Below are 18,440 nucleotides of genomic sequence, written 5' to 3'. Positions count from 1 at the left end.
CATTTCCTCTCTGGATTTTCAGCCAAGTAACTTCTGAAAGGTGTAACCAAACCAGTTACATATCGATAAAAACAAAACCAAAAAAACCCCAAAAAACCAAGAACAACCCTAGACTCAGGTGTTGTTTTTTTTTTTAGAAATCACATTAAAATATCAGCAGTTGGAATTTGGCAATTTTTACCTTTACAAGCCCCTTTTGTCATTGCGTGACAGTATTCTGCTACTTCAAAGATGGTCTGAGGCTGTACAGAAGCTACCCTAAGGTTTCCCTAGCTGTCTGCAGATGAGGGTGCAGGAAAGACAGCTGGCAGAAGAGGATCTTTGTCTAATTAAGCAGTTTGTAGTCAGCTGGAAAACCACTGGTCAAGCAGAAGCACCTCAAGGCAGAGGACTGATGAAGTTTTTCCCAGTGAAACATCATCACTTCCACTTGGCCAGTGGCTTCCACTGGAGCAATCAATTCCTGCATCACTAGGAGATGATTTATTAGTCACAAAAGTTGTGTTATATTTTTATTGTCTTCACAGATAAATCAGACCAGCAAGACATCTGTAACCATACACACAAAATATTTATCAAAACAATTAACATTACAAACTCCTTTTAAAATAATTTATTTCACTGATTTCTTCTTAAATGGTACTGTCTTACAACATACATTATTCAACAAAGATGTGCTGAACAGACTCTAAAATGAGAAACACTTAAATTAAGCAATTGTTTCCGATTAGAATTTCAATTTCACCCACATCCTAACTTGTAAACGTTTGCTGGAATACGCTTCTGTCGTAGGCTTGATTTTTGTGCTTACAAAAAAAACAGCATCAAGTTTCCAGATGTTGAAAAGAAAAAGTTACTGTACGATAAGTATGCGCTCAGCTCAACAGACAAGGCAACCGAATGATTCTGTCGTTAACGTTAGCGTCGTATATTTTAGTTCACTGCACTAACATTTAAACTAAAACTTCACGTAATCTTTTAAGTGACTAACATTTAAAAGGCAAGCAGTAATATCCTGAAAGCTTACAAAGGACACACCAGCACACACAGCTAAGATGGGGCATCGCTCGACGAAGGCTGCGGATGTGTGTATGGCTGCTTTTTTTTGTAGGAAGCCCACCTGCAGACGGGGCAGCAGTGTCGCCCCCCGGCCAGCCACATCACGATGCAATTCTGGTGAAACACGTGGCCGCAGGGCAAGCCCATCAGCAGACAACCGTTTGCAAAATTTTCTAGACAGACAACACATTCTGTACAGTGCAACATCTCGGAGGGCCAGGCCGACCAATCTGGCTCCATGTCACCTGCCGTGCCGTACGAGCCGTACGATCTGGCTTTCCGTTCGCAGGGCTCCTGAGGACAATGTTTATTGGCACAGGAACACGCCTCAGCACCACACTGAGGCTCTCCTTCACTGCACCTATGGAACGTGCTTAGCTCATCGTCCTCAGAGACTCCTTTCCCTCTACTGAAGACCTCTTTGTTCTCGCTGTCAGAGTCACTTTCGCTGTCTTGAAAGGTTTCCGGCATTTCCTCATCAGAGTGGACGCCCAGGCATTTAAACCTCCAGACTGGTAAGTTTTTTATGTAATCAGTTGGGATCAGAGGGTGAAGCCAGAGGTCGGGGAAGGCCAACCGCTCTAAGAACAAATCTGGGTCTTCATCCCAATCTGAGTCAAAAGGGAAGTGTTGAAAAGAAGCGATAGGATGAAACAAGTAGCTGGTGTACCAGTCCCACAGGCTTGACAGCCACTCCAGATTATTAGCGTTTACTTCATCGGTGTTGTTATTGCGTCTTCTTTTCTTCTCAAAGTAATCAATTAGTAAACCATGACCAAGGTACGTGCTGAGGAAGAGGGCTGGATGTGAAGAGTAGAACATCCAATCGGCTCTTACCCAAGAAGCCAAAGTAGTTGTGTTAGAGTACCTGAAGAGTTTTAAACTGTATTCGTAAAAGCTGTCTAAGTAGGGTAGTTGCAAAAAACCTAACACAGGTAGCCAGGAAATAATTAATAATGAGTTATACGTCCCTAAAGTGCTTATAAGAACCACAAAACGCTTTATAGTTGCGCCTTGTGTAATGAACAGGTCCATCCAAGCCATCAGATTGACCAAAACTAAGCTTAGTACAAACAAATCGTTAACTTCTGGTTGTAATGAGCGCAAAAAGGAATCCATGGCACGAAGGGATATAAATTCACCAGTGTTATTTCCATACCTGTAGATCCCTTCGGGAGTCCTGAGTATGTACGATGGTGTCTTGTAGACACCAATTTCTGCCATGTAACTTTTATTGTCCCAGTTCTCCACATTCACAAAAATAAATTCTACTCTTCCAGTAAACTTTACGCTTAGTGCAGAGAAGAATGCTGGAGGCTGGTCGAGGTTGGCAAACAGGTAGATTTTCACACGATATTGGTCGCTTTTGTTCCATTCCTCTTTTAAATGTTCAGAGTTGTAGATGGTTTTGATCCGAGAAGCAGCGTGGGCTGTGATCCATTTGAAAATGTGCTCCACTTCGATTCTGCGCCCACTGTATTCCTTAAGCATCACTTTTCCCTTGGAGGTACTGGTTTGGGGAACAGACATAATGAGGGTGGATTTCAGCCAACCCCTCCTCCTGCAGTACCTACAAAGAAAATGGCAGGTTAGATTACAGACATTCATACTCCTGGAGCAGCAGTCCTTGCATTTCTGTTATAAGCCCAAAAAAGAGACATGCTGAGCACGTGGGAATATTTACATATAATAGAGAGAAGTATGGGCACCTGGTATTCTCTAGCAAAGTGTGTTTATTACATTTGTTATCTATCTTCAAGAAGAGAAATAGTATGAGTTTTCATGGGTCGTTATAGTAAGCAAGGCCGTACAGTCATTTGTAACTGGGCTTGAAAAATACACAAGTTGATTTTTTACTCACTATAAAGCTCAAACATTAGAAGCCATTTTTCCTTCCCATTCCAGCCAAGAAGATAACCCCTACAGTGTAACTCTGTGTCACACAGCTTTCCTGAGAATGCAGATAACTTCCCCAGTGCTTCCTTCTGTCCCAGTTTTGCCAAGCAGTGGTGGGGTGAAGTTAATGAGGCATTGGTCTGTTTGCAGTTACTTCAACAAAGCTGACAAGTGTCCACTTCCTACTGGGGCCATTTTGGAGGGTGGCAGACAGGAGATATGGTGAGAGATCTCACCAAGAAAATGGCAGAGGGGGAAGCAGATGTGCTGCTGGATAATTTGGGCCAGAAAAACAACTGTCTGGCAGACAGAGTGTTGAGGTGGGATGAACTCCAAATCCATACCTAAAAGAAGAGGCTCCACAAGGCTGAACCCCAAGTCATGGTCAGACCCCAATAACTGTGAGATGAGGCTGGTGACTCAGAGGATGCCTCCACTCCTGCATCCTTTGTGTCAGCCTCACTATGCCACCCAGCTACCTGGCCTCCTTTTATGACATGTCTGGCAAGTTTCAACAATCCAAACGTTACACAGTCAGGAGGTGTGTGAACTGCCTCCCTCTGCACACTGAAACAGGGCCCATCAGCCTCATTCACTAGCCATCTTCTCTACACCCCTCATTGGGGTTTTGATCTGTCAACTTTAAATATTTAGACAATTGCAGCTCTTTGTCTCAGGAATCTGAATTTAGCATTTTTAGAAGGAGCCATATTACTCAACTAGTAAAGTTATCCTGACTACTGTAGTGAGCAGCTTTTTTCTGAATTTCAGCTGTAAGCAGATGAAAACTGTGAGGGTTTATTCAACAAAAGATCTTTTGTGTTATGAAAAAAATATTTAAAACATAATATTTTATCATAACATTAAGAATACTTAGGAGCTATACAAGAGAAACACTGCCAAATATGTAAGATGTTCAAATACCAGTGTTTTGATTAGACAGGATTATTTTGCATAAACACTACATAGGCTAAGAATTTCCTCTTATGATTAACTTTGAGATATCTGTAAATATTTAGGACTTATGGTGTGTGATATGAGCATATCCATTCATGCCACTGGAATTCCAAAGTTTCCCCTCATGTGAAGCAAAGGCTTCCAACACAAAGTGTTGCAGCTTTTCTGCAGCAGCACAGAATTATTAATAACTTCTTTGGCTGTGCCCTTCCTCCTTGTTTGAATGTGCATGCAAACAACAGTGAATCTTGCAGGGCACACTGGATGTTGTCAAAGGGTGTGTGTAAGTTTATATATAAACATAGGACCATTTGTCAGGGAACAGGATTTGTCAGTAACCCTGAGAAGCAGGCACTGTTTGCAAGGTTCATGCTAACTTGTGTTCCTCCTTTCCAGATGGCAATATAACAACTCCACACCTAATATAGTTCTCTTATATGGATAAATATATATTTATATTCATGTTTGTCCTAAGCAAGCAGAGTTCTTGTCCCCAAATGCCTGGACTATAAGACCAGATTCTTCTATTTGTTTCCTTCCATTGCTGTATTATGCTCTACATAGTCTCATCATATATTTCCCCATGATGCTTCAGGAAGCTGCAGATCTGAGTTTGATACTGATAAATAATATAATGGAGAATTCTGAACAGATTTTTAGTAGGGATAAAAACATGGATACAGCCACCTCCTGTCACAGCTACTTTTACAACACAGCTGAACCTTAAGATACTCTCAGGAATTAGATAATCCTTTAAGAATTTACCTGGGGTCACTGGAGCAGTTAAAAGTGCCAGTACGTATGCCAAATCTTGACACTTTCTTCACCATTTTCTCCCAGTGGACTTTACCCACCAGTGGGCTTCTGTCATTCGCTATGACCTATTGCCAAAAGGAAATAATATGTTTAGTATCACAGTAGGTTTTCTTCCTGAAATAAAGAGCAAGTTTCAAAAAAAGCAGAGATATGGTCACCCTTGATCCATTTTCTATTTCTCAGGACATACAATAGGTACAGACAAGGGGCAGTCTCATTAAGTGTCTTTGGAGAGTGAAGCTCTCAGACAGAAATAGTTTCTGTAGAAAGACAAAAGCACATCATCATTTTAAGTACCTGTTAAGATACTAAATCAGTGGTAGTCAAAAAAACCCTTGGGAAAATATCAAAATTATCACTAACCAGTTAACAGTAGGAGAGAAAAGAAGAGGGTGCAGCAGGTTCCTCTTCTTAGCAGTAAAAAAAGGACCATTATTTTATTGCACTCCTCCATGAAATGTTACAACATGCCAAAGAAATGTTGTCTCAGAGCAAGTACAATGAGTTGGAACGTATGTACCTGCTATCAGATTATACTGCCAACAACTATTTCTCAGTGGTGGAAATTATTGATTAAACTCCCAGATAATGCCTAAAAATCTTGACTCCTTCCAGCTTTACCAGTGACTCACTCTGCAACTTTTCGTGCCTGTTCCACCAACTCCAATGTCCCATCTGCCATTTCAGGATGATAATTCACTGTGATATATCCCAAGATATAATTTGTTTTAACCTGGTATATTAAAGTAGTACTTCAGGTTACCTAGACATAAGCTTCTTTAGATGCAAGTGACAAAAAATAAGCACACATCCTCTGACTTATAACTCTACAGGTAATGAAAAAAAAAAAAAAAGAAAAGAAACGAAAAAACTGCCTGCCTGCAGCTGACAGGTAATTTTGACTGACATGACTGATCATGCATTACTCCATGAGCTGTCACAGTTTCTATTTTAGAAATGCCTCACATGCTTCTGCAGGCTTACTGGCAACCACTTAAAATATATTTTAAAATTAAGTTTTGAAACTTCCATTTGTTACATATTTGATTACTCTCCATTAAACTTATCCTTATCACTTTCTGAGTTAGTAACCTCAAATGTCAGCTTTCCCCTGGAAGTTCAGTTTTCACCATGATTAACAATTCTCTATGTACAGGCTGAGACACTGAGTCAAAAGCATGCCTGGCCTTTGAGATTAAAAAAAATTATGTGCTTTGTGGAATGCAGCATCCTCTTAGAAACTTATAAAATAAAAATTCACCAAGCAGATGACACTCCTATTCCACTGAGCCTGGAATGTTTAAATAAAAACTGAGGCATGTAGGTAAGAATCCTTCAATTTATTCTCAAAACACACACCAGATAGAAAAACTTTTTTGGTTAGCTAGATGTAACCTTCAAGCATTGAGAGAATGAACTGGAGAAATCTGCCATATTATTAAGGCTCCTTTACATCATCCAATGTAACTGAAGTAACTCCTTTTGATATTTTAAACTTCTTCCTTTCATGTAATTCAACTAAAAGAGACTCCATTCCTGAAGATGCTTTAGCACCAGTATGTTCTTAAAGCTACCATGTCATGAAAAATGCATCCATCCAACACAGTAAGCACTCACTGCATTTTATTAGTAAGCATAAAACTCTGGTAAATGGATTACTCTGATACAAATACACAGAAATTGGCTGCTTCCAAAATTGTGTGTGCACATGGTGAAAAAGTCTAGAATACTTGTTAAGAATATGCTGATGTTATGTGCAGGAGAATTAATCCTTTGCTCCATCCATCTGATATTGCAATGCTAACTTTCAAGAGGAGATTCGTTGCAAATATGGTTATTGGTATCTCTTGCTATCTTCTAGTGGACTTAATACCAGTTTGATTCCTTTCCTATGAAAAATCTTTCCTCTTGGAGAAAGTAATTTTTTCTGTAGGACAATGACAGAACAAGCAGTCTTTATTTTGTAATGAAACAGAGAGAACCCCACTATGGTTTTACACACTGAAGCTTTGGAAATTTCTTGGGCTCGTGGTTTTTTATGTCATTATGGAAAAAAAAACCCCTTCAAGCATGTCCACTGCAGCTGCTGCTTGCAGCCAACACCCACTTAGAACATTGGGAGTTCACCACACAGTTTGGTTTGTATTTTGGAAAGGAATCATCATGTCTGTGGGTGAGGGAGCAAGAGAAAATACTGCAGGTTAGGCAATCACAATGTAATTCAGCTTAAGTTAAAGATAACTTGCAAATACTTGGAACAGATTTTTATTTAAGGAGTGTAAATTTTATAAACTACGAAAATTTTTAGCTTAAAAACCTGCAACTGAGGAGACCAGGAATTTGAAATGTGGAAAAGGCCTGGAAATATTTCAAGTCCAAGGTGTTAAAGCTATCAGAATTTTCTATTTCAAGCAAGGGGAAAAAAGCATGCTGTCAAGTCCTGCATTTCTTCCTTGCAAGCTTTTCCAATAAGATGTTATAAATAGTTTGAAAGTCTACAAGGAATTGAAAAAGGTCAAAAGGAAGAACTAGCTAAGAAAAATATGTGAGAAATTAAAAAAAAAAAAAAAAAAAAAGCAGCAAGGGAAAATGAGCATTTTGAGTTAGACCATACAAAGAATATTACAAGCTCCATCAAAAGGTTTTTCAGTAACAAGGATAAGAATACAACAGGAGGAAAAGCAGCAGAATCACCATACAATTAAGATAGTATAGAAATCTAAGATAATTTTTCTTTTAAAATTAAATAATGCTCTGACTGAGTTTTCAAGGAAGAGGAGCTGCCTGGCCAGGGACAGGTTCACAAGTCTATGGGAAAAATTACCACCTAAAGATGGAAACAAAAATAACTTAATGCACTTAAATCAGAGTAAGCAGGTCATCTCCATCCCATAACTGTAATATAGTGAGCACACAAATTACACAAGAACCTGAAAAGATTTCTTCTAAAACCCCTGTCAAAGTAATTTACATTTTGACAAGGGAATAACAAGTTAGTAACTATATTTAAGAGCACATGAAAAAAACCTATCCCACCAGACTGATCTCAACAGTATGCAAATTTTAAAGGTCCAGAGACTGCTGAATTTTCCACCCTTTCCACTATGGAATTAAAGATGTTTAATTCCCAACTAAGTTGAGAGTTACAAATCCAGCTTTTCCTGAAGCAAAAAAACCCAGTTTCAAGAGAAAAGGAACATAGTATCCTTTGTATTTTGGTAGGGTATCTAGCACTGTGCCACATGGAAATTTTTCAGGAGAACAGGAGATGAGATTTTATGGTGAGTGAAAAAAAAGAAAGTTCTAAAGCAACCTAAAGCAAGTAAGAAATCGGCTAAGGCAAAAAAACATCAAAATGACAGAAAAGTGCTAACAGACTTCTTAACAGCTTTACCTTAGAGCTCAGTTCAGCATATAGTCCTGTTAATGTCCTTCCTGCAGAAACCTGAGGCTTCTCAAAGCCATTTATAGATGACACACAAAATTGGGAAGTATGTCTATGTACAAAAGAGGATTATAACACCATGCAAGAAGAGCTGCACAAATCTTGTAATGCAGGGTCAGAAATGAAATCGAATTCCAATACTGAACTGGACACTTGGGAAACCCATCAGTTAGAAACAGCCATGGCAGGAAAAGCTTGGGTCTGTTAGGTGATCCAAAAGGACCTTTTAGCCATCGATATTAACTGGCTGTGGAACAACCAAAGCCCAGAATATGTTACAACAAACAGAACAAACTGGTTAACAGACCTCACATACTGGGAGTAGTGGGGTAGATATTTGGAGTCAGTGAAACTAAAAGGTGATGTCAAATGGAGTGCAATATGAACAAATCATCCATGAATATGCTCAGGCTGGAACTCAAGTGTTTCCAAAAATAGAAGAGTCAATATGAGTATTTTGTACTCAGACAGCTTATGATTTAAGACAGCAAAATATTTTATAAACACCTGTTCCACAGTCTAGCAGGGAGCTGAACTCATAAAGAAGATACCTTTCACTCATATGCTCTATCCCATTTTAAAGGTGATTTGTGACATCAGCTGGCAGAGCTGGGAAACAAACCACTTTTAGAGGAACACAAACCCTTCAAGGTTTCCTTACTATCAGCTCTGTTCACAATCTGCAACATATCATATGTCAGAGTGACAAACAGACAATGAAGATAACCCAATTACCCATTAATCATCTTAATGGGCAAAGAGAATCCAATGGGATCAAAGTAACCCTGACATTTAGCAATCCCACATCACAGACAAGACCTGCTTCCTAATCTACACCTGACCAAGGCCATGACTGCAGGGTCTGAATCACTGAATGGATGTCTGGCTGCTCTTGTGGAGGAAGATGCTGGAGAGAAGGCCAGGCCTTCACTGGACATCCATCCACAAACTTCCTCTGAAGTTTCAGACACAAGTTTCTCTGCACTTTATCTGTGAATTTGGGAGGACCACACAATATCCTGAAAGGTTAGGAGCTTCTCCTCCAATGACACTGAAATGCTGCAGGTTAGTTATGCCACCAAGATCTGCAAAGTAAAAATGGAAAGATGGGGGGCTGGAAATCACCTTTATTTCTACATGTTCTGATTGAGTTTGCTTGGTTTATTTCCATAAATACCTAAAAAGGTGGCTTCAAGATACCACAGACAACATAGATAGAACAGATCCAGGGACATATCAGACTGAAATCATCAAAATCCTGATGATTTCAGTAAGTATTTGCATAGGTAGCTTTTGCATTGAAAGAGCTCTCCTGACTTTGAATTAGAGAGAACTCTCCCAATAGAGGCTAATTGAGAACATAATCAATAGAGTCACTTTGGTCTATAAGTCAAGATACTAAGGAAGCAAACAGACTTTAAGAATAAATACTCTGGAGACAGAAACATATAAACACTTGGAAAAGCACTACACTGTCAGCAAGACACTTTTTCTGGATTAAGCAAGAGAGGCAAGGTGTCTCAGGTAGATGCCCAGACATCATAATATCAACTTCATCTCTGTCATTGATGCAGTTGCTCCTTAATTTCCCAGTTATAATTAAGGATTTTTTAAAACATATTTTATTAAACATACATTCTTATAATGCCAGTTAAAAGTAAGACAAATGGAACTGGCTCAAGGAAACACTGTTGCTGTAAAATGTTTGCTGTAGCAATGTGATAAGCAAGGAGATTTCTGCTCTGGTACTCCAGCAGTACTCAAGCACATGATTGTAGCCTTATTTGAGCATTCTCCTGTTTTCTGTTCATTTAAACCAGATATTGTTCAATCCCTCTTCAACAGCTATGTAGAAATTTCAAAACAGGTCACTAACAAGATTTGATCTCTAACGTTTTGAAGTTTCTCCACAACTAAAACGTTCTAATAGGTAAAAAGGCATGAGAATGGAAGTCAAATACACAGATGCAAAACAAACACTTCTTGATGTTTCAGCTCTCATTATTTTAACCAATTGCAGCACTTTCAATTATTTTCTCTGCTTTCTCCTAAAGTTAAGGGATAGAGAGGAAAAAAAAAAATCTACTGAACACGTGATGTGTAAGAATTGCAGCATGCTGGAGGAAAGAAAGAGCTTACACACATCCTCATAACAAGGATTCTGTAGTAGAACTTAATAGTATTTTTTAATGTGGAATAATCCCTACAAGATACTGAGCACAAGGCTGGTTACACTGACCTGAACAAGAACACTCTCCAAGAAGGTGCCTCCACTCCAGCAACTTGCAGCAACCCGAGTACTTTGCAGACCACAGGGTTTGCAAACTGAACACCTTTGCCAGATTGATTTTATCAAAGAGGACATCTTAAAATCAGCCCTTAAACCTAGTTATTTCTGCTTTTAACAGCCTCAGGAACCTACAGTAACCTCAGTAACATTAAAGGGAAAAAGCATTCTGATGAATTGCTTTGCAGGGTTGGCAGTCCTTGTGCCTTGTTTGTCTGATTAAGAGTCATTCCATTTGTGTTTGTTACATTGTGCCAGAGATGAGAACAACACTTAAACCCTCAAAGCAAAAAGCAACAATTTTGAGATCATGGCAATACAGCAGAAGCTCTAAGTAATACACCTGTTTTATATATAAATTTTTTGCAATGGAAAAATATTCACACTGGCAGCATTTCTAGCCTTTACAGGATAGGAGTATGTGCCACAAAAGGAAGCAAGAACTGTATCCAAATGGCAGTGCCATGGGAAGCTCAGGCAGTATTGAAGCTGGAGTTTAGCCAGGGTACCAGGTGTCAGGCACACCTGCTCATACCAGGAGCACACAATTTTGAATACACATAAATAATCAAAACTTGGTTTTACAGCTTAGATAACTCAGAATGCTCATCAGCTCTGGGCACTGTGACATCAGGAAGAACAAAACCTGTTAAGTAAGAGCCACCATTTCCTGCTGCACACACACACACACACACACACACACACACACACACAGGTAGCTCTCTCTCAGGAGCAGCCCTTCCTCACCCAGCCTCAGCAAGTCAGTCTCTGCACAATGGATTACTGACAACTGAATCAGAAAAGGTGTGATTTTGCCCAAGGCAAACCTGATTTCTAACTTATTAAACGGTTGTATGCATGTGAGAATTGTCAGCATGGGTTGGTAGTTTGAGCTATCCAGACCTCTGCAGGTCCAGGAACTCCCCCACAGTGCCTGCATGGGATACATGGCCAAAGGAAGCATGTATTGCTGCAGAGTCCATGCACTCCCTTGAAGACTTGTAGGTACTCCTAAAGATACAAATATTCAAGAACACAGGTCTACTAATTAAGCTTCTGATGTGCTATTCATAGGGCTCTTTATAATCAACAGTTATGTTGCAAAATATTCTCCCATAGATAAAACAGAAGTAACAATATTTGGACATTTCTCATTTAGAAATACAATTAACTATAAATGGACTGGTGAGGGTTTTATTAGAAGAATGGAAAGAAGCCCCCTTACTTCAGATGACATCAGTAAGTTTCTAGATGACTGTGCTTTTATTAATTGAGACATCTCACTGTTTATTATTTGCCATTTTGCTGATGAAACTGAATTTCCTCATAGTTGCTTTTTCCTAAGAACTCACAACTGGTTTAGAATCCATCTGTCTGGATAAAGATGTCTTTGCTTTTCTGAGGAAGTGACCATGAGAAATTAGATCAAAATAGGCAAAGACAGAAGATGACATCCATCACAGCATGCAAAAATTAACCACCTCAAAATTACATGTAGTTTCTCATGGGAGGTGGGGTGATCCATGCACCAATCTGAACTGCTCAGTTAAGCTGTCAGTTAAGTTAGAGCTTAGAATAAGTCAGAGCTTCTGCAGTGAATTAACATGGATATGCAGGCAATTTGAGAACCACTACATTCTAGCTGATGGTATTCTGCACCCTTGACTGGATATGAACTCTCAAGAAGGATACTGAAAGTTAAAATCATGATAAACAATAATCTCATAATAAACAAAAATCTCATGATAAACAATCCTGAAGTGCTACAGAGAAAGACAAAAATACTGATTATTTTAAAAGGATTGAGTGCTCTCAATCAAAGGATTCTACTTCCTTGTAGATCACCTGCCAAAATTAAAAAGGCAAATATGAAATTACTTATCCTACACGCAAGCAAAAGAAAGAACAAATCACCACCAAAATCCTGCAGGCACATCACTTGCTCTGTGACTACAGCACTTGAACAAGAAGCTGAGATGCAGAAGAGACTGAAACAGTTCATACCCATAACTACCCACAATACCAACTTTGTCCTTTGCAACTCTACCAGACAAGATCAAAATATTTGTCCTCTTACTTCAATGCCAAGAAGAAAGTTCCCTTTACTTTTCTCTACCCCTATGTCACACTAGGGACTTTTAAAATAAAAATATATATTAATTTAGATCCTCTTTCAAAGACGATTCTTTATCTGCAGGTCATTTACTGTATATTTTAAAAAAGTACTATAATAGTGTTGGATGTGACAGGATTCTGGAGACCAACCCCAGAGCAAAAGCCTTAGCAGAGCCTGGAAAAACAAGTACATTACGTGTTACTCTTCTACCAAACAAGAGAAGCAGTTCTAGAAACTACCACTCAACCTCCTTGCCAGGCAAAGCAGTGCACAACAGCAGCTGGCAAGTAAGTGGAAAGGGATAAAAGGAAAGGTGATGAGATCATGAGCTAAGGAGAGAGATAAACTGCTTTCTGTGACTCTAAGGAAGCTGCACATAGGAGCAGAGGCCCCCTGTGAAGAGCCACACTGAGAAACATACCACTGAACCTGGATGCTTTGCATGTTGATTTTCAGAAAATAAGCAAACTAAGCCACAAATCATCCTCTTCTTGTGTATGGGCTTTGACTTTCTTCAAGGAATTAACCTGCTGGCACTAAATAATAAAACTCAAACATACTCAAACAATAATTGTTTCCTCTTCTTCCTTTGATTCTCTAGAGACAGTGATGGCTATCACAGCACCAGCTTGTGCCACCCCAGAAATTTCACTTACATGCATTGGCAAATAAAAATAATCCCCATCCTGCCATACAACACCATAAAATCTTCAAAACCAACAAACACTGTGCTACCTGAGCCAGAATTGTTCTTCTCCCTCTACGGCTTTCTAGCAGCCTCCATGAAACAGAGATTCTGTCAGGATGCTGAAAAGAATCTGGAGATCCTTTCTGCTTCCCAGCAACTACAGAGCAAGGAAATGCTCTGACTTTGTCTGTGGTCACCAAACCCATCCATGAGACATCCTCACTTTTGTACTGTCCCCTGACAAAGCATTGATTTAAAAAAAATTACAAGGCATTGATCAAAAAGTTGATTAATTAGCTGTAAAGTTTCCAGGGGATGCCTAACTGTAGAGGAGAATGGGTAAGGGAGGGTAATCAATAATTTGAACAGGGAAGTAGTGATAAAAAAAACAGTTCTGCAGGGATGAGAAAGAAAAGAGCATGGGAAAACCTGCAAAAGAACAAGAAGAATCCAGCCCAGGAGTTATGGTGGGGAAGTAAGCAGATGAAAACTCAAAGTGATAAACACTCAGAAGGCAAGAATGAAAAAAAAAAAATAAAAAAAAATTGACATGTCTAGTGGTTTTTATTGTGGAAAAACAGACAAATAGCGTTCAGCAAGTAAATTATTCAGTAAATTCCACTAATCTTTTTTTCCACAGCTATTGTGACCAACTGAATAGCTGTGCAAATATTCCCAGAATGATGACAACATTAATCAGACTGGAGATCTCAAAACACAGCCTATCTGATCTGCTATTATGAAGCTAGCTGAAAATATACTACGATCAGAATCCTGCAAGCAGCAGAAAACAGAACTACCATATTTTACTCTTTTGAGCTACACGGGGAGGAAGGAGGGTTTTTATAGCACAGTCATTCTTGCATTTGTCAGCTAACTTGGAGATGAATTAACTTCCTTTCAACTTTCTCTCTACTTGGAGAATCCCCTTCTGTATGATTTAAACCTGAAACGTAGATTCAATAAGTGCCAAATACCTTTCCCAAAACACAAATGCCATTTGATTGTGAAGGTAATCTGTTCTCCCCCTGTCTGTTTTAGGGCGAGATCTGATGTGGTGACAGTGCAGATCTACTAGCAGAAAGTTATTAAATCTTGATAATCTATTTAAATAGAAAATAAAGTGAGGAGGACCAGACAAACCAGGCAGGAGAGTTGTCAACTGAACAATGACTTGTCTGGTGAAGAATTCTGATTACCTGATTGGGTTATTAGCAGGGAATTAATGCTTTAGAAAAATACCAACAGATAAGTTGATGCAGCAGTGTGATTTTACATTATGCTCTAATTACTTATAGTCTCAAGAATGATGAAAAATGGTTCCAAAAGCCCTGTTTGCAAACATCTTTCTTCCTTTTCCTGAGTGCTCTCTTATTCTCATGCAGCCATGGGAAAGCACACTCTAAAATCAGTGGGCTCAGAAAGTCTGGGGCAAGGTTACCTTTAAGCTACTGGAATACACTGTAGAAGCAGCTTGTTAGCCTGGAAAGCAGCACACTGGGATCTTGCCTTTTTGAAGAGGCAATAGAGATTTTAAAAGTGCTCCAAGCCCCTCAGATAAACAGAAACTTAAACTGGTTGGGTCTGAGCATGTCAGGCAAGCAAAAGGAAGAACAACACCAGAGGCACCTCTCCTGTGCCAGCTGGGAGAATCTACACTTAAAGCACCTCCTTCACACATTACACAAGCTCTTGCTATACCAGGGCCAAGTACTTGCACAGTCTGTGTACTTAAGTGTGTGCTGCTTTGCTTATTTTCTGGTTCTAAAGTACCTGGTTATCAAACAGCAATCCACAGAATAAGTTCTGCTTCGTTGTTTGTTTTTGGGTTTTTGTCCTGCTGTTTGTACAGCCTTTACTAGTTTTTTGAACAGATTTTTTCCTTACAGATCATAAAGATGTAGTTTGGCTTTGTCACCATCTCTCTGTAATTCAGTTTTGCCACTAGTTAACTACCCTCGTAAACTCTGCATTTGAAACACATTTTGCATGCAATAAATACATACATTATGAATTTTCTATACCTGTACCAGCCAGATCCCATCTTTTGTGTCTTCTACAAGTTCATAGAAGTGCATTTCACCACTAAAGTTTGTACTGGAAACCGATTCAGAGGCCTCTTCCTCCTTGAGAGCAGAATAAAGCTCTCCTTCCATGAGGTCTCCTGAAAAAGAGACAAATGGAGAAATTAAATTGACACATGGCAAAGGTTGCTTCATAAATTCTAGCAACAGTTTAATTAACTATATTTACATGGTTGCTCAACTAAACTTTTCAAGTAGGAAGCCAGATAAACTTTGAAGTTACTTCTGTTCAAGTGAGATAACTATGAACAATTTTACTTCAGTTGTCAGACCACAGAAGACATTTAACACAATACTTCTGATTATACAGATGTATCATGGGTGCAATCGAGTGCACAAAATAACAACTGAACCTCTTCTAAGCCTTATTCTCTGAAAACAACAGTAGTTTTTGCTGAGAGCAATTTTAATGAATGTATCTTTGCTTTCATTCCATAGGATAGTGATTTTGCAGCACCTAACTTATAATACTGATAATTCAGACTTCCAGAATCTCAATGGTTTTATAACACACACACACACACAAAAACCCCCAAAATAACAAAAAAACAAACAAAAAAACCCCAACACCACCCACAAACCAAAACAAAAGCCATGTTGATTGTCCCATTGCAAGTAAAAATCTCAGGTAGAATAATGTAGTTGTTGGCTTGTTTGGAAAGCAGGAAAGAGTCCCAATGAACTCCAATCCTAGTTAAGTATGGAGCTCTCAGTAAAATCATCTGATAACGTTTCCTTTGTAGACTCATTTCCTTCTCATGTTTTATTTCACAATCATCACAAACTCTGTTAATGACAACCAGCATTCTAGTAACTCATCTATAAAGCGTGAAGAAATTGCCTTGATCAAAGAGGCTGTTTCCTTCAGAATATACAATACTGTTACAGCTGAAACCCTCTAGGGGGTTCCAAAAGTATTTGTAAAATATTTGTAGAATTTAGAGGTAAAAAAAAAAAAAAAAAAAAAAAGAGGAAAAATGCTGCAAAGCCTGTTGTTATGAGAAGTGTTCCCATGCCATTTGAAATACTGGGTTAATGCAGTTTGTTTGGAGTTTAAGGCTTCCCTGCAGCTTTTGCAACCCAAACATTATGACATCACCAAAGTACCCAACAGCCAAGGAGAGAAAGCAATTGGAAACAAAAGTGAACTTGCCTGATGCTGTTGGAACAGCAAAGTGAATAAACATAAATAAACAATAAACGATAAAAGCAAATTAGATTTAAATGTCTGTCATTAATATCAAATATTTAAAAGTAGCTAGCATTGCTAAGGTTATGGCATTCACTATATTCATCCAAATCCTTCTGGCTTTCTGGCTGGACATTTAAACCCCTCTCTGTCTCTCCTGATCACTGGGATCTCTCTCTCTCCTGGATCAACAGCACTTCAATCACTGATTTAAAAGCAGCTACTCACATTTTCCCTCTTGGCTGGCACCACAGCTATTACATCAGCCCCATCTCCCAGCCCTTGGGGCCATGTCCCTCGGGCTGCTCGCGCCAGCATCCTTACTTTCAAGACACTTCTGCTATCCCTCACGTCTCTGCTGCTCTTCACCCTTCACCATTAATCACCCCTCACAAGTCCACCTCTTCCACCTGGCTTTCCCTGCTTCCAAAACGCTTCCCTGCCTTTTTCCAAACCATTTTTTTTCCTCCCTATGGAGGATCTACTTCTGTTCCTCTTCTACAAAACCACCGCGTCCATCAGTACCCATCCCTTCTGCCCCAGAGCTACGAAATCCCTGCTCTCCTCATTACCCATCTCGACAGCAACACCTGTAATAAAATCAGCAAACGGGGAGGGAGAAGAAGAGACAGAACCCAGCCAGCCCCAGCGGGAAACAGTAACCCACCGCATCTACCTGGATTCTTTCCTCCTCGTTTTTCCCGGCGGATGTCACTGGCCCTCACCTGGACCACCACCACCACCTCGCCAACCGCATCCCGACCCCAAGAGCCCCCCAGCAACCCAGCGGAACTCCCCGGGAAGAGCCGTTTCCCGGTGTCCCGGCTCCCCGAGGCCTGCCCGCCTGCCTTCCCTACACGCAGCCGATTCGGGCTCACAACGCCGCGGAGGTTTTTAACGTCACCACCCCCGAGCTTCCCCCCTGCTTTCCTCCATTTAACCGCTCCACCGCCCGGCTCCTCGCTGGGGGAACGCAGCTGCCTCCCCACGGACACCCGGGCACGGCGCTGGCCCGGTAAGCAGCGCCCGGATCTCCATCCCAAGGGCGGCGGGAGCCCGTGCGGGGGTCACCGGGTTTAGTCACCCCCCCCCCACCACCCTCCCTCTCCACCGCCGTGGGGGTGAACAGGGGACCGACACCCCCCCCCCCCTTTCCTCCCCACGCGTGGGTTGCCGGAGGGGAGCTGACTGCGCCTACCTGACTTCTCCACCAGCTCCCGCACATCTTTCTTCTCGGGCAGCCCCGAGTGCCCCAACCCCCGGCACTCCAGGATGGTCCGCAGCTTCCTGAAGCTCAGAGCCACCGGGTCCACCAGCTGCGTGGCCAGGAAGCCGCTCTCGTACCACGCCACGGCCTCGAACACCCTGGCCAGAACGAAAAGCGCCAGGAAGTAGAGCAGCAAACAGCACAGCTTCACCCACATCTTCCCGCCGGGGGCTGCCCGCCGAGGGGCCGCCGAAAGCCGAGCCGGAGGCCGGGCTGCCGCGGGGCGGGCCGGGGAGGAGAAGGGAGGAGAAAGGAGGAGAAAAGAGAGGGCGGAGGGGACTCTCGGGGCCGCGGCCCCTCCGCCTCCCTCCCGCCGCTGTCCCCGCCCCGGCGGAGCCGCGGCCGCCGGCGGAGACATAACAAGTGACGTGGGGCCGGGAGGGGCGAGGGGCGGAGGGGATGGGGGACACCGCCCCCCCACATCCCCCCCCCGGTGATTCAGCACCTCGGGACGGCCCCGGGTCACCGGGTTGGGGTGTTACCGGCGTCCCCGCCCTCGGCATCGACTTTGGACCCTGTGGGCTGAGCTTGCTGCAAACAAAAATAAATGTGAACACGTCGGGTGTCAGTTATGGGGGGGCGGATCCGAACGCTCGAAAGACGTTTTTCACGAGAAGAAAAATATTGACACAGCCG

At 41.2% G+C, this 18,440-nt stretch overlaps 1 protein-coding gene across 2 annotated transcripts; it reads right to left on the bottom strand.

The window, feature by feature from the left end:
• Positions 1–499: 499 nt before the first annotated feature.
• RNF103 (ring finger protein 103) lies at positions 500–18,180 on the bottom strand. Of its 2 annotated transcripts, XM_071753210.1 has the most exons (4): positions 17,736–18,158; positions 15,289–15,428; positions 4,678–4,793; positions 500–2,629 (listed from the first exon to the last, which is right to left on the bottom strand). In XM_071753210.1, exons 1-4 carry the CDS (start codon positions 17,959–17,961, stop codon positions 1,051–1,053), a joined length of 2,061 nt encoding a protein of 686 aa, XP_071609311.1. In that variant the 5' UTR covers positions 17,962–18,158; the 3' UTR covers positions 500–1,050. The 2 variants fall into 2 exon arrangements, with proteins under 2 accessions (XP_071609311.1, XP_071609312.1); XM_071753211.1 differs by lacking the exons at positions 500–2,629; positions 4,678–4,793 and adding an exon at positions 9,128–9,258 and having other exon boundaries at positions 17,736–18,180.
• Positions 18,181–18,440: the final 260 nt, after the last annotated feature.

This window comes from Heliangelus exortis, chromosome 10, assembly GCF_036169615.1.
Source record: "Heliangelus exortis chromosome 10, bHelExo1.hap1, whole genome shotgun sequence".
In the NCBI taxonomy this organism is placed as follows: Eukaryota; Metazoa; Chordata; class Aves; order Apodiformes; family Trochilidae; genus Heliangelus; species Heliangelus exortis.
The sequence above is the reverse complement of the archived record's forward strand: the minus strand, read 5'-3'. Positions and strand labels throughout refer to the sequence as shown.

Excerpts from the sequence above, each read along its gene's own strand:
- RNF103 (XM_071753210.1), bottom strand. The coding sequence starts at position 17,961 with ATGTGGGTGAAGCTGTGCTGTTTGCTGCTCTACTTCCTGGCGCTTTTC. Across the intron at positions 15,429-17,735 it reads GGAGCTGGTGGAGAAGTCAG|GAGACCTCATGGAAGGAGAG; the intron begins GTAGGCGCAGTC and ends TCTCTTTTTCAG. Across the intron at positions 2,630-4,677 it reads AACTGCTCCAGTGACCCCAG|GTACTGCAGGAGGAGGGGTT; the intron begins GTAAATTCTTAA and ends TTTTCTTTGTAG.